This window comes from Euprymna scolopes, chromosome 14 (assembly GCF_053919585.1).
Source record: "Euprymna scolopes isolate OS-2025 chromosome 14, ASM5391958v1, whole genome shotgun sequence".
NCBI lineage: Eukaryota > Metazoa > Mollusca > Cephalopoda > Sepiida > Sepiolidae > Euprymna > Euprymna scolopes.
In genome coordinates, this window is record NC_136495.1 from 51,963,930 (window position 1) to 51,988,990 (window position 25,061).

At 32.2% G+C, this 25,061-nt stretch overlaps 1 protein-coding gene across 10 annotated transcripts in view; it reads left to right on the forward strand.

The window, feature by feature from the left end:
- LOC145293007 (histone-lysine N-methyltransferase SETDB1-B-like) overlaps positions 1-25,061 on the forward strand; it is a 166,276-nt gene that overhangs the window by 8,277 nt on the left and 132,938 nt on the right. For 6 of the 10 annotated variants that reach the window (XM_080139265.1, XM_080139270.1, XM_080139269.1 and 3 more), the window contains exons 2-8: positions 311-1,171; positions 8,167-8,257; positions 15,150-15,272; positions 15,849-15,927; positions 18,322-18,371; positions 20,010-20,106; positions 23,808-23,925. In XM_080139265.1, the coding sequence (XP_079995391.1) occupies positions 311-1,171; positions 8,167-8,257; positions 15,150-15,272; positions 15,849-15,927; positions 18,322-18,371; positions 20,010-20,106; positions 23,808-23,925 (1,419 nt within the window). The remainder of the gene's footprint in view (positions 1-310; positions 1,172-8,166; positions 8,258-15,149; positions 15,273-15,848; positions 15,928-18,321; positions 18,372-20,009; positions 20,107-23,807; positions 23,926-25,061) is intronic. The other 4 variants (XM_080139266.1, XM_080139273.1, XM_080139275.1 and 1 more) reach the window with 1 other exon arrangement.

A 25,061-nucleotide genomic window follows, 5' to 3' on the forward strand; every position in this document is an offset into this window, starting at 1 on the left:
AGACATCTTGTTGCTTAACTCCCTGCATAGTGTCCTTATAGACATGCTTCCAAATAGTAGCCCCTTAGGTCTAAGTGGCAATATGCCTTGTTTGAAGTGTGAAAAAAAAAAAAAATAATAAATAAAAAAAAACATTGGAAGTCTCAAGCAACCTATTCAAATTGACCATGTGTCTGTTCAGAGGGTTGATTCTATTAAAAATCTATCTGCATCTCTAATACAGTTACTTTGATAAGCAACAAAAAAGCAAATATGTTTATATTGAATGAATTTCTCTGAAAAAAAAAATGTCCTCTTTTTTATTTTTCAGATAAAATGGTTAAAGAACAAACTGGTTTTCATTCATTGGATAGCAATGCAACTGAGACAGAAAAAATCGATTCTGATGAAAGCATATCTGAATCGAATGACTTGGTAATTGATTTTAAAGAAAATGAAACCAATGTTCCGATGGATACATCGAAAACTGATGAAGAAGAGGATAAAGTTAAAGACAAAGAAAATGTTGAAGAAATAAAGCAATCCTCGAAGGGAGACTCTGATGATGTAGAGCCGATGGAAGTTGAAGAAGGAAGTGCGTCCATGACGGCAGAAAGTGTCGAAGACAAGAAGGATGGTTCAGATGTTCTGGAAACGAGTGACAACGAGAAAGATAGCTCTGATGTAGTTGCTAGTTTGCACAAAGAATCTGAATCGGAGAAAGTAAAAGATGCCAGTGAAGTTACGGTCAAAACAGAGGTTGCCCCTATCAAAACTGAGAAGAGCCAGAAAGATACAGAAAATGTTTCCTTGCTCCAAGGGTTGGAAACAAAACCAGAAGGTGAATTTAAAGAGCTGAAAACTGAAATCGATGAATCCAAGGTGGACATCAAAGATATCGATGTGAAGAATAAAGATGTAAAAAAAGAAAAGGTAACCGACTGCAGCGTTGGTGCCGATCTTAAGAATGGGATAAAGGAGGAAAAGGTGAAAGGTTTTGTTAAGAAAGAGAATGGGATTAAACAGGAGAAAGATGTTAAAATGGTGAATGGAATTAAGAAGTCAGAACATATTTACAATTTTAGCTTTGATGCAGAAAAATATATTGTGGAACAGATCTCTAAGATGGACCTCGTACAAACGAGTGCAAAGAAGTACAGCGAGATGAATTGTCAGCTGATGAATGTTGAAAGTAAGGATCACTTTTTTCTTATTTTTTTTTTGTTTCATTTAGGTTTTTATTGATGTCATATTAAGGAAAACTTTCTTAATCAAAAAGCAAAATTATGAAAAGAAAAAAAACATTATTCATCAGGCTACTGTTCTCATCTTGAGTGATTTTCATAACGTTTTGGTCAATATAACTTCCGACCTTCTTCAGGTGTATCTTGTCAAACTTGAGAATTTGGACAGAATTTCGAACAGAACGCTTTATTTACTTCACGGGGGTAGTGTGCTCTTGTTCCGTCAGTCATGACTGGATAGAGGTCCTAAGTAATTCGCAAATGTATTTTTTCGGTCGTCCACACTGAAGATTGAACCTTCAGGCGAATATCACTTTTACAATTGATTTTTCCCACTGTGGCACGGGTCCTTGTGAACAATTCTAGTATGAATTTTAGGAGCCTTAAACTAGAATTTTCCGCAAGAACCCGTGGCACAGTGGTTAGAGTACTGGGAAAAATTCCCGAAAAAAAAAATAAGTTTGAAAAAATGCATTTTTAAGTTTTTAAAAAGAAATGTTTAAATACATATAAATACAAAAAATGCCTGTTGTAATTTATTTTAAAATTTTTATTTTATAAAAGCTAATATTCTTTAAAAATTTTAATTCTGTAAATGTTTAGATAAAGTTTTATTTTGTGTTAATTTAGTGTTTGTTTTTCTTTTACTAATATGTTATGCAAAACTTTAACAATTCTTTGAATTGTCTCCCTTTGGAATTCTTAAAAAATGAAAGCCAAAAATTGTCCTCCAAACCTAAAATGCATAAGTACCTAACTTCACTGCATGCTGAGCAACATCGGGTAGGTACAGTTAGTGTAGAATAATACTGTGTTTTTGTAGAAAAGAAATGACCTGAGTGCTCAATTACGAATGTAAGAGCATAATGTTTTGTTATAAATAACATTGTATATTAATTTGATTAACAATTCCATAGCTGCAATTTCATGGAAATATTGTGAATCTCACCTGTTGGACTAAATGTTGATTAAGTGTTTATTCTTCAGCGGATGGTCTGAAAAGTGTTTATTCCATACTCAGCAGGTGTTGAATCACAACTAAAGAATGGATTTACTTGCTATGGCCAAGATTGCAAGTATTATTATGGAAACTGCAGCTATTGATGGCGTTTGAATCAATGAATAGTGTTACTTTGAATAAAATATATTTTCCAGTAAAGTTTTGTTTGCAGGAGTTGACTATTGAATCATGTTAGTTCTTACAGTGTGTTGATATAGTAATACACACGGACGAAAAAATGCTTTGGATAATTACAGATTTCAAGGTAGTTCTACTAAAATAGCCATATTTTTTAAACCAAAGCACTTCAAGTCTTCAAATTACTACTGTTTTGTTCGGAAATGAATATACTTTCAAATGAATTAATAAATATGAATGTACATTATATATTTTAAGAGTTTTAAGCAAATAAAGTGATAAAAATGTGAACGTTATAAAATGGCGTTTTCGGTAAGGTTTTGTAATGACCCCCCGTTTTCTAAAGGTCCGTACCGTGATTGTATGAAAAATTTCGTCATGAAATTTGGGAACCAATCAGTAGAGGTGTTAATCTTAATACTGTCAAGTGTCCGAAATATTTTTGACCATTTCTTTTTTTGTCGTGTTAAAAATAAAACTTTAATATGACGAGTATCGAACATTTTGAAAAAAAAATTCTTCGGACACCCAGTAGTAAGTAAATCAATCTTTTTACTATCTTTATCAATTAAAAGTATTATTTTATGTTGAGTAGGACTGCGGTAATTGATAATTTAAAAGGACCTACCCGAAAAAAAAATTGTTTCTATTTCTCGAATTTGGTCAAATGAAGCTAGTATTACTAGAAGCAGCAGCAGCAGCAGCAGCTCCAGCCTGTAGAATCAGCCATAGCACAGTGTAAACAACACGCGTTCTTTAATTTTTATTCAAGAACGAATTAAGAAAAACATGAAAATATGAATATAAATGTTCTTATATGTTTTAATTAGAGCTATTTTCTTATCAGAATAACATTAGTTTAGAACTATTCGGTTTTCAGAATGTATAATAACAACAATCCCAACCAATTCGGCATTATGAATCTGTTGCAATTTCTCACATTTCTCGTCCAATTTAAAAACATGGTTAAAAAAACAAAATAAACTTTTGTAGATTGCATGCACTTTTATTCTTTAAATTAGTTTTGAACAGCGAATTAAAACAATGTTTTACTGCGAACAGCCACAAATGTTTTTTTTCAAAATCAAAATAAGTATCAAAATCTCGTTTATACATAAATTCGAAAAAGTTGTCAAAAAACAAATATATAACAAATAAATGTTATCAAAGGCAAGATAAGTTACTTTTCTACCTAACTGGATAATTTTCTAGTGTTTTTATTTAATGTAACATGTTTATTCAGCTCGAAAAACGTACAGTGTTTACCGATGTATTGGAAAATTAAAAATGGTGCCCGACCCGACTCTCTTTGACACGGTAAGTTTGAGAAAAGGAGTTAAAAATAAAAAACTATATAAAATACTGTTAAAAACTCACCGAATATATGTCAGCCTATGTCACGGTAACATATATTGAGCGAGTTTCTAGCAGTATTTTGTCTACTTTTTTATTTTTAACTCTTTTCCACAAACTTACCGTTTCAAGAGTCGGGCGACATTTTAAATTTTCCAAAACATCGGTAAACACTGTTTTCAAGCTGAATAAACATGTTACATTAAATAAAAACACTAAAAAATTATCCAGTTAGGTAGAAAAGTAACTTGCTTTTGATAACATTTATTTGTTATATATTTGTTTTTTGACAACTTTTTCGAATCTATGTGTATAGTAATACAAACCCTCAAAATCTATATCAATATTCTTGAAATTTTAAAAGAAAACACATCAAACTACAATTAGGAAGCTTTTTATTTCGTTATTTTTTTTTTCTACTTATTAAGCGAAAGATATTTTTACAACCTGCTCCAGCATAGTATAAACGGCCTATGGAATTAACACCTTTAACCTCGAAAATAGAAATCAACAAATTTATGGAATTTTCTTTGAAATTTCGCAACGCAGTTTCTTATTAAATTAAAACTAAATATAACATTTGCTGACTTATTTACCTGTCGAATACACACACACACACACACACACACACACACACACACACACACACACACACACACACACACACACATATATAACTTTCTGTAAAATATTTATTTGAAATGAAAACGGCATTTTGCAGTTAGGACAACAAAACAAAAATGAAGTAACGGTTCGTATTCCTAAAACACTCTTTAACCCTAACAATAACACTAAGTTCGAGTGACAAGCCCCCCCCCCCAATAAAATACCTCTGTAAGCCACATGCAAGCATCTAAAACAAACAAACAAAAAATAGATCCTTCCTTAAAGAAAAATACACATAAAAATAAATTGGTTAACTGTCCTAAAATGCTAGAATGGCCAGGAAATGGTGAATTATTTTACATTAAATTTTTGTGAAACTAACCGCTCCTCCCTCTAATATTGTTTTTGTTAGCTTTGTCTCTGTCAAGTTTTCAGTATGTTCACACATAATTTTCCTTAGCCCTACAATTAATTCAAAGTCCGAATGGCAACCCTCCCCATATTCTCATTGCATAGAAACCCTCTTAAAACTACACATAATCATATTAAAAAAAAAAAAAAAAAAAAAAAGCATGCATATTTTCCCATAGAAAAAAAAACAGTTAACTGCCCTAAAATTCTAGAATGACCTATATTAGGAAATTATTTTACATTCAATTCTAAAATAATTTGTTTATCTTTCATTAAAGTTTTTCATGGCATTTTATACATAATTTCCTAAAAATGTAGAATCACATTTTGGAGGGGTGGTCAGAAGGAGTTGAGTGGGGTTAAACAGAAGGTGTTAATCTACAATAATACCAAAGAAATATTGCAATATATTCATTTTTAAATGGTCTTATGTTTAGATTTAAGTTTTTTGTACATAAAGCACATTACAATTCAACTTTGAGTTCTCCAACTTCTTTTCTGTTTATGGATACATGGCATTTTTAAGGAATTGCTGCATATTTATGCACATTTACTGCAGATTATTTGGAAACCATAAACTTTGGGAGATTTTCAGTTGCATATTCTGATTCCTTGTACAAAAATACACTTATATGGTAAATTTCATTTCTTAGTCTTGTGTTTTAACAAAGATATGACATTTTTACTGAAAAAGTAGTGTAAAAAAATGTGACGAAACGCATATGGTCTTAAAGAGGGAAAAATATCTAAACGTGTGAGGCACAAAAATAGCCATAACTTCCTTAATTTTAATCAGATTTAAAAAAAAAATTTTAAAAGATTCTTTCTTAGCTCATCAAGCTCTTTCTATGCATACCAATATTGAAATATTTCAAGCTATTTCAATTTTTTCATGTGTATTGCTAGTTGATACTATAGTGTTCAGTAACAAATAAAACATTATATATATATATATATATATATATATATATATATATAGTATGAATTTTTGTTGATAGTTTTTCATTTACATATTTGCATACATGTTTTGGCTATAGTGTTATTTACACTTGTTTGTTTATTGTGTCTACCGTTTGTGTATCTGTATGTACACTTGTGTGTATATACAGATATTCATATTTATGCATGTACATTTGTTTGGTACTAAATATTTTATTTTCAATGTTGATGTTCTTTTTTCTTTTATTTTTTATGTGTTTATATTTATGTTAGTTATATGTAGATGTACGTACCTATGTATCCATGTAGATATATTCTGTGAGAAAAATATACTCCAAAAACCTTAGCACAAGATGGGTCTAATTCCGCATCACAAAAACTTTTAGCCAGTAATGAATGACACCCATCCTTCCGAGGGAATGTGCCTTCGAAGTTGAAATTCATTACTAGCAGTCTAAACTGCTGAATTACATATTATTAAAAGCAATAAACAATAATATATTAAAACAAATTAACAATGGAAGAAAATCCATCTATATTATATTGCTTTTAGTTTATCTTCTTTGTCTTTTTCTTGAAAATTATTGGACCAATCAGGTTGAAATTTTGTATGGACCTTTGCTATGATAAGGTGAAACGAACTCAGTATTGTGTACCTGTCTGATGGACAGTTAGCGATTAATAGGGATTAGTATTTAATGCAAAAATTATTACAAAATTAGCCATATTCAACCATCAATTGGGCATAAGCACTCATTCTAAGTCAATGATCTATAACTTTTGCTCATTTTTAATGGGCTAAAATGTCTAGTTACTATTATATTCATAGCCAAAAATATCACGTGGTCGCTTGCTTTTTGTGGGTTTCTGAAAATTTTCCTTTTCACCCTGACAACTTCACGTGAGGATGCTCTGCTTGAATAAGTTTTTGACAAAAACGTGCATAATGCACATAAGTAGCAAATAACGTTTGTCCAAGTAATGTTTATGGATGTGTAGGGAGGGTGTCAAACAATATAAGGGTGAAATTTATAGACAGGCATGTGAAAAGTGATGAGTGCCACTTGGTGAGTTAATTGTAAATTACAGCTAATTAGAAGAATTAAAAAACTTTTTTTTTTTTTTAAATGCAACTCAATCCCCAAAACTCATTTTTAGTATGACTTGCATAATTTTTGGAAAACAACCAATTATACACATGGAACACCAATGTTAGGTAAAAAAAAAAAAGCTTGGATTATTCAGCTGAGCATTTTTATCTCTTGTTATTTACAGTGTTTGAACTAATGTAACTTTTGTTCTTCTTCAGGTGCACCTTTTTGTACTTATGAATCTTTGTTGAATTCAGTAACCTATAGTTCGAAAAGATGCTTCTCAAGAATAATGGAAATTTCATCAGCTGAAACAATGTAAAAATAACAATCAACACGAGAATAGTAGTCCGACTAATCCAACTTATCAATCCTCATCTCCAAAATTTTAAAATAAAACAAAACTTATGTGTCTGTTGTAGTGATACTCCATTTCATTTTTTCTCTCCTCAGTCCGTGAAAGAGAATTCCTTATCAAATTAAATGTAGCAAAATATGTGAATAATTATATGCCTAGCAATTCAATTTTTGCAGCCATTTGCAAAATATATATTTGTAATAAATGGAGCAGTATCGTTGTATAATCTATATGTTGCTTGTCCAATAAAAATAAACAGTGAATATCTCATGGCATTGGCTCCTGAAAGAATGATCAGACCAGATAAAATATGTAATCAAGGGAATCAATTGGAATTTCTTTTTTATATTAATAACTCAGACTGAAAATTAAAATTAGCATTCTATCTTGATTTTAATCTTTGTAAGAGGATATTGTAAAATTTGTTTAGGAAGGGGGATTAATTTTACCCGTTCTGGGACTGGTATTCTAATGACATATTACGGTTTCTTTTTTTTTTCTTTTTTTTTTAAATATTTTTTCCTCAAAAATCCATTATTTACTGAAATATTTTTTAAAACATTACTTTCAAAAGTATAGCTTTAAATTTTTTTTTTAGAAAACAATGTATTGTTGGGAAAAATAAATCTTATGAAATTAGAATGAAAAAAAAACAAAAAAACTAAACAAACAAAAAGATAGTTACATTACAAAATGTTAGTGCATATTCCTTTCTTTAAGGATTCCAAATTAAAAAAAATGATTTTTTTTTTTTTTTTTTTTTTTTAAAATAAGAAATCTCTTTCTGTACCTTGTGGTTTTGTAATTCAAATGAAGCTAAAAGGAACGCTTTTCATAATATTGAAAATATCAAATTAATAACTTTATCGATATCTTACAAATAATCTATTAATGTTCTGAAGCTAAACTAAATAAAAAAGTTTTTTGAAGGATTCAATAATCAATTTTAGCCGGCAGTGAAAAACTTATTATTGTTTTCTGTTTATAGAATATCTTGCAATTCTCTTCCTTTCATTGTGTTTAATTTGAAATTTTCTTTTCATCCAGAAAACCAAAAAGAGATTAATAAAATCTTCAGTGACTGCAACGATCTCCTAACCCAGTTTTGTGCCTCTCTTGAATCAACTACATCAGATATGTAAGTTTTAAACCTATCTTATTACGCATTCTCTCTTGGCTTCTCTCTGCTCTCGCAGTCTCTCTCTCTTCTTACATCTTTTTCTTCTGCAAATATTATTGGTCCCCCGACAAAAGAAGAATGGACCTGTAAATTCACCCTGGTCTGTTCCCACTTTTCTCAATAACTACGCCTGGGAATTTTTTGAAATTTTGCACAAACATTAAACATGATATGAGTAAAAAAGTAACAGAACGGATTTTCCGGGAAAACTCTAGTTGCCCCCGTAGGGGTGCCTTTCAGGTTAAAATGGCTAAAATTGTCACTTTTGTGCTTATTAAAAAAAATTGATACTTTGAATTTTTATAAAACTTTCTGAAAAGTTGTAACTAACTGATTTCTATATAATTTTGTCTATACTTCGCGATAACTCTTGGGTGTGCCCCAAGGGCTCTTTTAGGGCTAATAAAATCACTCCATTTTTGGGACTATGTTACCATATTTGTCCCAAATTTTCTGTGTATCTCTATTTAACAGTTTTGTATGGTGCTGAATTCAAATTTAAATATGTTAAGGCCTTGGGGACTTTTGGGGCTAAATGGGGGGGGGTGCATGGTGCAGAACTGAAATTTACATATGTTAAGGCCTAAAACTACACACCATTTGTTCATTTTCACTGGAGACTTTTGAAGCTAAATGGGGTGGGGGCAAATGCTGAACTTAGTCATTTTTTATGCCTCGTTCACTGTGCACTCACAGAGGACCATGCATGCTTCACTTGTGGCCATTTACATTGAAAGGATAAATTCAGACTGTTATCTTAATTGTGGTTGTTATATACACGAGTTTGATGCTACGGTTGTGATTAATGGAAGATGTATTTTCAGCAGGTAATAAAGGTCCAAGGAAACCTCTGGTAGAAATTGAATAGGCTCATGTGACTTCCAGTAGGGCTCCTCTCATCCTCTTAGTTGGTATGACTTGAAAAAAGGAAAAACTCATTTTGCATGGACTGTCCCGAAATTGAGATAACACATGTCAGGCAGTTGATGCAGTGAAATCTTTTTATCTCTTGCATGTAGAGTTTCAGTTTCTGTCCTTTTGAATAAATCTTTTATAAATTAAACAAGTGTCAACATGCTTTCAATCAGTGGATGAAAAACAACTTCACAATTATGAAAGCAGCAACAACAGTGATGAGAAAATTAACTGGCATGCATTTTATCAACACTTTGAATTCATGACAAGTTATGATGATCGTGGTGATATGGGATATAACGCATTTATACACACTTTGATGTGGCATCATCTAACACGATGAACACGTGCGTTTTAATCGTTTCTTCTGTCATTCATTCTCTACCCATGATGTGTTTAAAAGATCAGAGTTGGATCGCATTTCTATCATAGTTTGCTTCCAATACATCCCCTTCCAAATTGAGCTGTAAAATTTCACTAACATTTCTATCAAAGTATGATGTATGTAAAAGTTCGATACTTATTTCTTATTTAAAAAATATATGTAAAAAAAAAAAGAAGCCATTTCAGTAAAACCAAACAATACATGATGGTTTGAAAGGAATTAGTAAAAATCTATAATCATGGCCCAAAGACAATAACTTTATTTTATTTGATCAATTATAAAGTTTTAGTTGAATTTCTAAAATGTTCAAACTACTTTCTTAATTACAGGGTGTCAGCTATTTTAAAATATAAATTAGCATGAAAATAAATGGTTAATTTGGGTATTCCCTTTATTTTGTATTTTTTCTGAAAAAAAACAAAGCAAGGACCCCCCCCCCAACACTAAGTATTGGTTAGTGTATAATATATTAGTTCAGATTTTTTTTTTTTTACTTTGGTTCTTTAATCTTCATTTTTAATATGCTTGCACCAATCTTGATAAAAAAAAGTGAAAGAAACTGTGCATACAATACTAATGTTATTTTATTCAGACTTTTTATTGTGTAGAAAAATTATATTTAAATTTTAGTAATTTGACTAAAATTCTATAATTGGTCAAATTGAGTTATTATCCTTTGGTTATGATTATAGCTATTTTTCTTCCCTTTCCTAATAAAAACTAGAAACAACTCTGCTGACCATAACATTAACTACCTAAAAAGATACTAGATGGGTCAAAGATAAATTCATTGTTTCCCCCAATCTTGTTCCTAACATATGGAAATGAATGAGAAAATTCTGACAGACACCTGCATTTATAGAGCTTTTCAAAAATAAAAAAAAAAGTTGTTCCAGTGACAGCATACAACCCACAAATCAGATTGACAGCATTTTACATCTTTTTGACATATGATGTAACTTTCTTCTGGCATGAGAACCATGACCAATGAAAGAAATATAGATTTTTGATTCATTGCTCAAGTGATCTTGTTCCATCAATCAACAAACCACCTTCCATGATCCCTTTCACCCAGATTAAACACTTCAATTTCTGATTAAAAGTTAATAGTGGTTTCAAAATTATTATCCTGTTATGATCGGGTTTTGGATTACACCAGAATCATTCCATGCTTTAAAAATATCACTTCAATTTGGGCATCAATTGTAAATTAAGGATCTTATTCAGTTTTTTGACAAATTTGTTTGCCTATCTTTGGATTAGTCGGCTGAGAGCCTCCCATCTGGATCGCTATCTCGTTTTGAGTGTTGATGGTTTCATGCTACAACTCTTGAATCATGGCTTTTTGTCTCACCGATTAATTAATTTTATTATGATGCTCAGTGACATTTTTTTTTTCTTTCTTTTTTTATTCTATTTTCACCCCAAGCAAATCACAATGCTGCTTTGATGTAGGGGGCTACTGTCTGGGACATAATTTGTAGGTGTACTATGTGGAGAGCTGAGCAGCAAAGATGTCTGTTTACATTACACTTGAACTTCTGCATGTCAGTACAGTCGGAAGCAGGAACCTGGAAAGGAATTCCAAAATCTAGCTAACCTAGGGAAGAAACTATTAGAGTAGAATGCTTTCTTGCATTTAGGGATTTCTGTGTAGGGGTGTAATTTTGCTGCTTGACGGGTTTGTCGGGGGTATTTACGTCAAGGTGGTACTAGGGCTTGTAGTTAGTTGGAGCACCTACCATTAAAATACTTGTAAAACAGGCAGAAGGATGCAACATTTCGTCGATGGGACAGTGGTTGAAGCCTAGCTGATAATGCGGGACCTATTAGGTTGGCGACTCTCTTTTGAACACTAAGAGGAAGAGACTTGTAACAAATGCACCAGCCCAAATGTGGCAACAATACTCCGTACATGGGTGAATGGTGGCCTTGTAGAGTTACAAGATACTCTCCAGCATAAGTAACTTTCTAGCACGATAGAGAGAGCCCACCTTCTTTGCAGAGCAGCCTATAATAGACATGAAGGAAAAACAAATGTACAAATATCAAAGGCAATAGCAGAAATCCTAGAAAATAGATAATAGAATGGGTTTATAAGTGGGCGGTAACATTTAATTCTACTAAGACTAAGCTTTTTTCCTTTAACAACTACAAAAAACCTCAAACACTGATTGCCATAACAAATAACACTCTACCAGAGAGTCTATCTTTCAAATTTCTCAGCCCGACATTCACAGACAACATGAATTGGAACAAATACATTGAGAACATTGCCAAAGCTGCTGCAAAGACGGTAGGCTCCTTCTACTGTGCTAGGAAATTACTCACACTAGAGAGCATCCTATATCTTTATAAACCCACAATTCACCTGTGCATGGAGTATTGTTGCCACATCTTGGCTGCCGCATCTACCATTATTATTTCGCTCTTAAACAGTTCAAAAATGAGTCTCAAATCTAATAGATCCCGCACTATCGGCCAAGCTCCAACCTCTGTCCCATCACAGTATTGTCTCATCTCTTTGCCTGTTTTACAAGTACTTTAATGGAATGTACTTGAACTTATAACACTTGTGCCCCCTCAACATACATGCTCCTGACTAACCCAACAAGCAGTAAAATCCCACCCCTTCACTGTTAAACCCCTTACTTGCCGGAAAGCCTTCTACTCTAGTAGTTTCTTGTTTCCCTAACTACTAACCTGCAGTAATTTAAATGTAATCTGAGCAGAGATCTTGCTGCTCAACTCCTCTCAGCCCCCTGTTAGACACGCTCCCAAATAGTAGCCCCTTACTTTCCATGTGGTAATATGCCTTGTGTGGGCTGAAAATGAGTAAAAAAAAAAATTTAATTACTTGGAATTCACACCTTTGTCGGCACCATCATGCACGTGTCTGCATTTCTTTTCTCTGAAGACTATAAGGTAAATTTTATTATTTGGATTCATCGAACTACTGTTCTCATCTTAAGTGTGATTTTCATAACATTTCAGTCGATGTAACCTTCGACCTTCTTCAGGTATATCTTGTTAAACTTGGGGAATTTGGACCAAAACCCTTTACTTACTTCACGGGGATAGCATGCTCTTGTTCCATCAGCCATGACTGGATAGAGGTCCTAAGTAATTCGCAAATGTATTTTTCGGATGCCCACACTGAGGATTGAACCTTCAGCCTTCAGGAGAATATCACTTTTACAATTGGTTTTTCTACCAGTACGAGACGAAGTAAAAATTATAGACAGAGAAGAACAGTGGAGAGTACGACGACTCAAAGAAGCAGCACATATGCTGGGAGATAACCAATTACTAAGTAGACATAGTATATCATTTAATACAATATGGAAACTGTTAATTATAAATCATAGCTATATAGTAATAATTAGTAATAAATAGTGATATTTACAACTAAAAATAAAAATAGGTTTAAGGCCCCTAAAATTTATACTAGAATTGTCCACAAGGACCTGTGGCACAGTGGTTAGTGTACTTGGAAAAATCAATTGTAAAAAGTGATAATCTCCTGAATGTTGAAAATTCAATCCTCAGTGTGGGTAAATTACCTGGGACCTCTATCTAGTCATAGCTGACAGAATAAGAGCATGCTACCCCCGTAAAGTAAATAAAGATTTCTGCTTGAAATTCCATTCAAATTCCAGAGTTTGACAGAAACATTCCTGAGTTCGACAAGATACACCTGAAGAAGGTTGGAGGTTACATCGACCTAAATATTGTGAAAATCAAGATAAAGAACAGTAGAATGATGAATCCAAATAATATGAATAACCAATCCTCTTCTCAAAAATTCATAAACATAAATTTTATTAGCTGGAATCAAAGGTTGGTTGCATACTTGCATTAATAATTATATAATTCAAGCAATACATTCTTAGAAGAATAAAGGAATTTATTCAACTAGAGAGAGAGAGAGAGAGTTACTTATGGTTTAAGTGCATTGCTTAATTATTACTTGTTTGTAATAATGTGTTTCCAGTTTAGTCACTTGTGCTAAACTTGCAAGATTTGCACCTGCTACTATAGCATCAAATCTGACCACATAAATGGCTGAATATCATTGAATTACTTTTCTCACAATATAACTCTCCTTCCATGAAATATTACTCAAGCATTTGCTATTTTCCATCACATCTTGACAATAGCCAATAGATGTACCTCTGTTAAAATTTTCAATTTTCTCATGTTGAATTGCTGTGTTTTACAAGTACTTTAACTTTTACTGTTAAATGTAAACTATCCAATTTGAAAAAGAATTTACAGAAATATGAAGTATGGTGACATGGTTCACTTTAACTGCTGATGACACTGTTCTGACGATGCCAGATGGTTGATCATGCATGTTTTTTCTGGTACCTTAATCAAATTCTGTATCTTTTAATTCTTTTCTGAGATTTTCTACCATTCTGCTGCTGGTGCTGAGGAAGTTGTTTGTTCTTTCAGTTAAAATTCTAAGAGGAACTCTTTTTCACAAATATAAAGGTTCAAAATTGTCCATAACAATTATTCTAAAAAAAAAAAAAAAAAAAAAAAAAAAAAATGGAAATATAACTGTTTTCATGAAAACAAGATTTATAATGAAAGTAAAAAAAAAAAAATGCATAAAATTATCAGTTGAAAATTATTTACAAATGTAGACTGCATTATTTGGTGCAGATGATTCATCCAAATTTATTAAGATGTATATATGAAATTCATAAACACTGGATTTTACTTGGTGATGATGAAAACATGTTCTTCATTAATCTCAAAATGTAATGCAATTCTAGAGTGGTGATCAAGAATGCTGGATCTGAGTCGGGACCCTAAATATGCCTACGGCTATCATAATCTTTATACAAAGTTAGGCATATTTATGTTTATTATATTTGTATATATATGATTCACTCCTAAACTAATTAACTGATCATTATAAATTTTAGAATATAACTGCTAGATATAAGGGTGGGTGACATGGTCTATATTTAGTTTAATTTAGTTTTATGCAAAGGAAGTAAAAGAGGGATGGAAGACCTTTGTGCAAATTCAGATACCTTTGTTTTTGTGAAATTTTAACAATAGGTATGAGACGTCAATTAATAAATATTTCAAAAATTTGTTTCTTTTGTGTATTTTAAAGAGTTTTTATGAGTCATAATATGGTCACAACCAACTATTTGAAAATTCGAATTTTTCAGTTTTGATTTTAATTTGATCCAGTCTAAGATACCAATTATGGAAGATTCCCTAAATTGCAATTTCTTAAAATATCTTAAATTTTAGAAATTTTTTTTTCTCTAAAATTAAAATCATGTAAGGGATTGTGATAAAATTTGGAACAAACCTTCTAGGCATAAGGTTTAGTATCATTATATCTTAATTTTAATCTTTGTAAAGTAACATTCAAATTTTATTAAATTTTGTAGAAATCATTTTGGAGGATCAGCTATGTCATCTTGTGAACTGTTTGATTCGTTGATCAAAAAGTTTTCAGATATTGAATTAATTTTTTTCTTTTTAACATAAAATAAAACCTTTTTCCAATTTCTTTTTCAGGGATACTGAAAGAAAAGGTTCTGATAATATTGAAACGGTTGAGATAAGTGATGATGATGATGTTGAGTTTATAGAGACAACATTTGAACCAGATCTCATCAACAGGCAGCAACGATCATCTGTGTAAGTTAGGACAAAAATATTTTTTTGTTTTAATATTTTATTATATTTTTGCATTTTCATCAAATCAAATTGTACCAAGAAAATTATTTTATGTGAGTGTATGACCACAGATAAGGACTCTCGGTCGGCTCTTTCTCCCATCTCTGGACCGTATGCTGACATTTTATTTTTTTTTTTTCATTTTTATGTAATTTTTTGTAATATGAAATTAATATTACCAATAGATTCTTTGTAAAATTGATTGATCTTGGTATAGTGACTTGTTTTCAATTGCATCCTTGGACAGAAACAAATAAAGCCATACCAAATATGATTGCATTACAGAAAGGATTGTGGATTTTTTTTTTTTTTGTGATTCCATGAGTGACATTTTTGTAGTGCGTCATTCTGTATTAAGTGCTGTTTGTCATTATCACTAACAAATTTAAAATAGAATCCAAGTTTATTTTATGCAGACCTTTCAAATTATTAAACTTCGGAACTTGAAATAATTTTTAATTTAAGTTTAATACATTTTTCTTTTATCAGTGTCTCCTCAGCGTTAATTGGAAAAGAACATTTGTTTTTCTTTTGCAGTTCATCAAACGTTACTCCAAGTATGGATTCATTACGGGCAGCACTTACAGAAGCTTTAAACAAACAAATTCCTTCACAGGTACATTTTATTCAGATTTTTATCTGCATAATTTGGTTAACAGTAATCATTTTGAAATGACATCTATATAGATGTCATCACCAATCTACAAAGGGCTAGTAGTAGTAGTTGTAAATATTTGTGTAGATCTTGTTAATTTCAGTTTATTATAATCTAATGAGAATTTGGGTTTAAGATAAAATCAAGAAAAGTAACAAGTTCTTCACAAAGAAAATAAGAATCTTATTTGCTATTGTAAACAATTTGTGAACAGAGTAGCGTCCTTTGCTGCTGGTTGTAGAAAGAGCAAGTAGTCGTTGTAGTGGCCAAATATGTGTCAACTGCATGTCCTAGTCTATATATTAAATTAGATTCACAAGTTAATTACTTTTTTCATTTCTCTGTAGAGAATCATCATCATTGTTTTATGCTTACTTCATGAGAATTCACCTGAAAAGTATTCTAGTCACCTTGCATCAAATAGTATGCATTCATCATAGACATGCGCCAGCTATTCCTCTGGTCTTCGTCAGGTGATAACCGCAACAAATCTAACTGCATTCTCAGCAATTACTGCCATCCATAGTTGTTATCGTCTCACCAGGTTTTGGCAAAGTAAGCCTCTGGCTGGCTTTGGGTAGGATTGAAACTGCTATCTGCAGACAATTCTTACCTGGAACCGTAGAGATTCAACGTCTCTATGCACGCATCTATCTGTGGCGCAGTGGATAGAGACGTCGAATCTCTATGGTTCCAAGTGAGAATTGCCTGAAGATAGCCGTTTCAATCCTACCCAAAGCTGGCCAGAGGCTTACTTGGCCAAAACGTGGTAAGACGACAACAACTATGGATGGCAGTGATTGCTGAGAATGCAGTTAGGAGATTCGGAGTTCTTATCCCGCCGCGGTTACCACCTGATGAAGGCCAAAGGAATAGTTGGCCGAAACGTTGTGAAACAACATCTAAGAAAGATGAGGATAATAGTCCGCAATAAATAAATAATACTCATCTTGATAATGAATTCCAATTAAATAATATATATATAAGCTCCAGCAGATCTATCGTTTCAAAGCTACTCTCTCCCAACCCGCAATATTCATGCTAAGGGTCTTAAGGTTGTTTTAAATCATCTTTTCTGTTTCTATCTCAGAAATTTACTGTAATTGTTCATTGAGGAGTCTGTATTTTTTATATATCATTCAACCACGGTAGTGTTTGAATATATGGTTAAGTGGCCGTTTTAGTCATTTAAAACTGCTTTAAAGCTTCACCACTCACTCATTTTTCGACCAAATTTCAAACAATTATTAAAGTTTATAGATCATATTGTGAAAAAAAATTTACAATTTTCGTTCAGTAAAACAAGTTATGATGAATTTCCTGGTGTTCAAAATTGTAAAAATATGTAAGGAGGTGAGCGACGCTTTTTATGATTGGTTTCCATAGCAACATCGTCGCTCCAGCGACTACTGTCGTAAAAAGACAAGTAACTCTTGAAACAGACAAAATGAAAGTATGAAAGGGAAATAATTGGGGGTATTTTATTGAAAGCAGACGAATGCCGTGCATTATTATTACATGTGTGTTTATGGAGGCAAAAAAATAAGACTGAAATTAAACTAAGAATAAGTGAAATTATTGGAAACCTGGAAAAATCATGGATTACAATAGAAAAATGCGAGCATGAAAAGTAAAGGACTAGTTGTTAAAACTGGAAAAGAAAACAATATATTTTAGTAAAATATATAAATTTATAACTTAAAATATTGCAGCATTAAGAATTTTTTTTCAAATTCAATTTATAACATTACATAATCAGTTCCTGATGCTGAAATATTTTAAGATATAAATTTATTGTATTTTTTACTAGAATATCTTGTCCAGTTTAACAACTAGTCCTTTACTTTTCCATGTTTAAGCTTAACCATATAACTTTTCATGCTCGCATTTTTCTATTGTAATATATAAGATTATCTGATTGAACTCATGACTTTTGTAATCGATAGCTTAAAATTAAAAAAAAAAAAGTATTTGTTCTGTCTTGCTAATTGATGCAGCAGGTTTTTTTAAACAGAAAATTGTCATTTGCTTAATTTCCCTAACAAATGTACTTTTGATTTTTGTTTTGGTGAGTAACCATCTTTAAAAACGAGAGTAAATTGAATTCCTTTAGATATAGTTATTTCTGTTGCTTTTTAGGGAATAAATAATAAAAAATACTCTGTCATTTTTAACAGCATGAGGCACTAGTATTTAAATATAATTACTAAACATTAACTTATTAAATTAAAATATTATCTATTATTAGTAAGTAGTTTTTTCTGCTGTGTTTTTTTATTTATAAATTGAGTTATTTATAATTTGAAACATTTTGATTAAAATTATTGAACCTTTTATTTTCACTTTTACTTTTAGGGTCAAAACACTTTGCTCGGCAAACAGTTATCAGAAGAAGACAGAAAAATGTAAGTTTGGTCACATTTTTAATACTACCTTTTTAGTAAAAATGTTATCTTGTTAAAATACAAGATTAAAGAATAAAATAAATATATTTTTTTGTGTAAGGAACCAGAATATTCCATTGAAAATTTCCAGAAACAGTTTCCAAGTAATCTGCAGTAATTTTCTATAAATATGCTGAAATACCTTTAAAAATATGTTCATTAAAAAAAAAAAAAAAAAAAAAAAAAAAAAAGAGGAGTTAGCAAAAAGTTGAATAGTAATGTATTTTATGTTGGTTGGTTGGTTGGTTGTTTTTGTTTTACGGCATATCAACCCTTTTCAGGTTATTTAATGCCGAATCCGGTGATTTTGAAGATTATTTTTTTAATAGAATATATTTGTTTTTTGCAAGTTAGTTTCTATTTAACCCATAGTTGGGACTCTAACAGGTACTACCTCTCCGGGTCAGAGTGGACCTGGGAGCAATGGCAATTAAAGGGTGTCTCCACACTCCCCAGAGCCCGCAAGCTGGGGCCTCACCATCGAATATAGTTTAAGGTCATATCCAGGACCCCCATTGAGGGGCTTTTACCCTCTGCATGGGGGCAGTCAGTGTATTCTAATGCCCCACCGACAGGGCCATGTATTTTATCTATGTAGAAGAAAATAAGATCCAAGATTGTCTTTAAATGAACACAATAAGATTTCCTAAATATTTTGCATAAATTATATATTCTGTACATTTTATTTATAAAACGATACCCCGGTCGGGGCATAAACACATGGGCATGGTGGAATGGTCTGTTTTCCCAATCCTACTTCACAGGACCAATTAGTGTAACAAGATCATCTTCAATCCCTAAATGCAAAGCCTAACCCTAATTCCCTGTGGCTACACTTTTCTCTTCATCTAGTGATGGACTTTTCGAAATGTAACCAGACACTTGTCACTGGAACTATTGCTCTGGTGCTCAGTGCACAAAGCTGAGGTGTGTACTCTTTGATGCTCAGCAAGCAAATCCTCTCTTTGTTTGCCAAACACAATGATTTTTTTTTTTTTTATGGAACCCAAATTCTAATCACCATCTCATTGAGATTAGCATTTCCTCCTTTATCGTTTGGAGATTACTCCCTTCCTTTTATTGTCTTTCTCATTTTTTTATTTTCTCTTCTGAATCTCTTTTTTTTCTCTTTTTCTTTATTATCAGCTATGCCTTTCCATCTTTCAAATTAATTTTTATCAGTTACAAGGTGGTCTTGTCACTTTAACATAAAACATGTGGTTTACTGATGATATCTTCATAGATGTTGGAGCAGACATCAGCGCAATAATGTTAATTTTATTTGGCTGGAAAATGACTTTTTTGTCTACCATATCAGCCATAAAAACATATTCCAGACTTTGGAGAAAATGATGAATTTTTAAAACCTTGCGTCAAACACCCCCACCTAACCCTTAGCCTGTAAGCAAGGTGAATTGGTATTACCTGGAGCATGCAACAGTGTTACATATTTTTATCTCAAGATTTCTAAAAGAAAAAAGGTATAACTTTTGTAATTATTGCCTGATTTTGTAAAATGTTAAGGGTTAGATTTTGAGCATGAAATTACTTTTACAAATACAAACATTATTTTTATAATTTTGTTCTTTCTTCTTGCAGGTTTGATATTCATGTTGGCTCAAAAGTGTTAGGCAAAAAATCCAATGATATTTGGTATAAAGGAATTGTGCAGGAAATTAATAACAAAGATAAAACGGTAAAATAACCATTTTTTTTTTTTTTAAATAGATATTATACTAGTTCTCCTTTACCTGGGATTAAACAATGTATTCATATTATGAGGTTTTTCAAAAAATAAAGAGGGGCAGGGAAGAGGGTATGGTGAGAGCCGATGTCAAAAACGGGATATTAATACATTTAGTTTGATCCTCTCCCATATTGTTTTTTTTTTTTTTTTTTTTTTTTTTACTTTAACTCGCCCCAAACAAGGCATATTGCCAATGAAGTGTAAGAGGCTACTATGATAGGGGCCATATTTATGATTTTCACATTTGATTTAAATAACTATATGTTGGTACAGTTGATGAAACTAAAATGTAATATACTGCTACTGATTTTATCAGTTGGTATTGAATAATGTCACTTCCCCCCCAATTCACATCAAACAAGGCACACCACCACTGAAATATAAAGGGCTAGTGTGAATTAGGAGCGAGATTTACTAGAGGCATCATCATGAGTGGGGAGTTGTGCAGTGACGTGCTTATTCACATTACATTTTGTATTTCTGCATGTCAGTACAGTCTGAGAAATGGAATATCAGAAGCAACTGATTCGATAAAAGAAGCTATTATAGTAGAAAGCCTTCTGTCATCTGAGAACCTCTACAGTGAAGGAGTGTGATTTTGCTGCTTGGATTTGTTGGTGGTAGTTATGTTGGGGGGGCACAAGTGTAACAAGCTCGTTGGTGCACACTCTGTTAAAGTATTTATAAAACAAAGATAGGGATGCAACATTGCTGCAATGGGATAGGTACTGGAGCATGTTAGACAGTGTGGAACCTATTAGGTTAGAGACTCTGGTACTTCTGTACTTTAGTGCCTGTTTTTCTGTGAGTCTCGCTTGGCAATGTACGGCAAACGACGGAAACTGCTGGATTATAACGTGAACGGAAGTCAAAAAAAATTTAAAAACAAGAAAAATAAAAAGCAGGAAGAAAATGAAATAAAAAAAAAAACTACCGTAATAATTTCATAAATTTTACTGTTTTATTTTTTTATGGCAACAGTGGTTTTTTTTTTTTTTTTTTGTGGGGGGTAAGAAAAGATTTTTCTTTGAATTAATGGACAAATATATTTTTTTTGTTCATTTAGGGAAAGTTATTTTGGTATTGTATTCATTAATGAAAATGTATTTGCACATTTTTTTTGGTTTCGGAGTATATAAATATTTTTTTGTTCCACTGAAATAGGTGTACTTTTTTTTTTCTTGAAGATTTGTTGTTAGTGTCTGTCATTTATTGTGGATTAGGCTTAGGCTTTGGCTTATATTTTTTTGGGCAATGTGTGGTTTCCCGAGAATAGGCTATTTCCTTAAGGATAGTATTTTCTACTGGTTGAGATAAAGCAGCCGACGATGGCAGCAAAGTAGACTGAGAAAGGTTAGAGAATATAGGAGGAGGAAATTCCTGAACCGAGTAGCTTGCTGCTATATGCTTTGGTAGAGACAAAAGGATTCTTTCCAAATTTTTGTCTCCACATAAATTCACTGAAATAATTGTCAAGCAGATCACGGTTGGTTCTATACTCTTTTATTTTTTTCGTTTCACCTCCTTCCTCCACATAATTTGTGGTAGCCCTAGTCCATAAAATTAAGGCTGTGGTTAATTGTAAGATGTTTGTACCTTCGGGTCCTACTTTGCAGTATGCTTTTCAGTAATCGGAAACTATCATGGTCCCCACCAGTATGTATTTTTTAATTAACGGAAGGAGGGTTTCTGATTTACGGTCTGGGACTGACCAGAAAACCCGCCTTCTCAGCAGGATCATATCCTCCGAAGACCCAAAGTGGTTTGACGACCCTCCTGACATTATGTTTCCATCTATTAAAAACACTCGTCAGCTTCCACTGTGTGTCCTGGACCTTCGAACTGCCGAGGAAATAGTTTTGGCAAATATTCCTCAAGAAGTTTTTCCAATCAGTGAGAGAGTGATCCGACCTAATATCGCACTCTTGCTGTGGGTTTTTGTGTGTAATCATTTCGTATGCCCATAAATAAATAAAAGCGTATGATTGTAAGTAGGTGGAGATGGGACCTCTCGAAAAAGGTATCATGGGAGGTCAAGTGTCTGCAGTGGCCATTACTACATCTTCAACCGAAATTGTCGGTTACGCTCCGTTTTTTTTTTCACTATGCACTTTCGATGACATGTTGTACACATTCTCTCCATTGCCAGCAGCTGGTTTTCCTGACAAAATATGAGGACGGATTCTAGAGATTTACAAATTATTTCCAGCCTGGAATGATTCATTTTCCTTTTCCTTTTTTTGCTTGAAGAAGCGCAATGATATTCTGCCTTTTCTTTTCCTGTTAAACTCTTTCCTTTTCTTTTTTTTTTTTTTTTCTTCCAATTTTTACCATCTGCTAGTTCACATCTCTTTTTGCTCATTTGTTATAATCCGATGATTTCCGTTATTCGCCAGGCGTTGTCGAGCAAAACTCCTGGGACAACGGATCCTAAAGTGTAGAAGTACCAAGACTCTTTTTTGGACTCTGTCTAGGAGGGAGAGAGACTAGTGATTGGTGCACCAGCCAAGATATGACAACAGTACTCCATGCATGAACAAATGGTAGCTTTGTGGAGAGATACTAGTAGGTGTGAGAAGTTTTCTATCCCAGTAGAAGAAGCCCACCTTCTTTGCAGCAAACTTGGCAGTATCTGCTATGTATTCTTATTCATGTTTGCATGTTTGATTCTTTAGATACAACCATGGCAATTGATAGTTAAGGTTTCTTATAATTGTTAAAGGAAAGCAATTTTGTCTTAGTAGCATTAAATGTAACCATTCATTTTTGACTCCATTCCTCTAAACTGGAGTTCATTTTTTAAGGATTCAGCCATTACTTAGAATATGTGTATGTTCAATTTGCCTTCATGTTGAGAATAGAAGTTGGTGTAATTCGCAAATATATTCATGTCGGTCGCAATTGTATCAGGGATGTCGTTAAGGAAAATCAGGAATAATAAAGGTCCAAGAATTTATCCCTTGGGCACACTCGCATTTATATCATGTTGTTTAGATGTCTGGTCATGTAGGATGACCTAGATTTTTTTTATTTTTTTATTTTTTATAGCTAAATAGGATCTGATTATATTAAATACTCGTCCAATAATACCATACAAATTTCCTTGATGATCTTCATGACAGATCTTGTCAAAGGGTTTGGATATATTTAACACTATTGCTATAGCTTCATCTACCTTATCCAGTATATGGTATACATTTTCAAAGAAAACTGTTAGGATATTCGCAGGAGTTGTTGATCAGAAAGAAGTTTAATCTTTTTGAGGTGGCGGGCTATCATGAGATTAATTAATGAAGAGTAAGAGGAGACTCTTTTGGGGGAGGGGGCGATAATTTTGTGGGTCAGTTCTTTTATTCAGAGTTCTTGAAAGCTGGTACCATAGAGGCAATTTTCAAATAATTCTGGGTGAAAAGCCATTTTATTTGACAGAAGTTGAATCAAAATAGATTTTTTTATGTTTGATATTGGTTTATTGAACTCAAAAATTTAGGTGAAAGCTCCCATCACCAGTGGATGCTTATAGATGAAATAAAAGGTACGAGTGAATGTGACTCATATCTAAATATGTGGTAGGAAGGAATTGTAAAAATTCTTATACAATTTAAAAATTTTATTATATTTTTTTTATTTAAAAAATTTTTTCTTTTTAGACCAAATTCCGGATAAAATTTGAAAGTAAAGGAAGCAAGGTGTTGGATGGCAAACATGTTTCCTTCTTTGAAAATTGGATTAATCCTGTGCGAGTTGGTAGCAGGGTAGTTGGTATGTGTATGTCTCATTTTTTCAGCATTTCTCTAATTGTTGTGAGGCATTTCTACCTGGAACCACACTCGTGTCCAAGATTTGACAGCTTTTCACCAATTAATCAAAATAGGATTACTCTTTCCAACTTCTTTCATCTAACTATTTAACGCATTCAAATTTTGTTGTCATGTGACCAAATTTTTATTTTGACGATAATTATTTTCCAATAAAAATTGGATTGAAACATTTTACCCATATTTGTCATTATTGATCTATTATAGGATGAAGATGACTAGAATAACATTTTCTATGAAAAAAAAAAATGCTTTATTTTGTAAGTTGCTTTGGTATGTGCTATGTTTTCTTCACATATGCAGAAACTATTTTTTTTTTTTTTGCACATAAAAAAAGCATTACAAATGAATGAGGAAATATAATAGACAGGGGAATGAAGAGAACCATGCAATGTAGGCAGCGTGATTTCTGATGATAGACAGAATTAAATATTTATTTTCTGCAACTTTCTGCAGTTTCGAATCTGCTGATCAGAACATTTTTGTGAAATTGTGTGCATGTGTTGGTGTTACAATTAGGCAGTATATGTTAATCTTTAAAAGTTTCATAGAAAATCCATTTGAACTTGTCATTAGAAATCAATTTCACATTACTTTACCTTTTAATAATTTTTTTTTTTTACATTTTTCTTTCTTCCTTCAATTATGTGTAAATTAGTGGTCAAAAAGAAAGAAAACAAGAGCCAAAGAAGAAAAAGCAAACCTTGGTTGTGCAATTCCTCTGCTTATACTGGCAGTGTTTCCAATTATGTACTTCTTAACACTGGACTCGAGTAATGTCAGTTCAAGAGAAGTGTGGTTGGAGATTACACAACCTTTGTTTCATTATAACCTCCTTCCTGCATATACACCCTTACAGAAGATATCCATTGTATCTTGAAACTGAAAGGAAGCATATATATATATATATATATATATATATATATATATATATATATATATATATATATATATTATAGGAGAAATGACATGACCATAGTGGTCAATTACTTGTGCTATAGCATATGTTTAACCTATTAAAACATGAATTAAAGAATCAGTTACATTCAGTATCTTTAATCCTGCAGGCTGAGTTTTCAGTGTTTC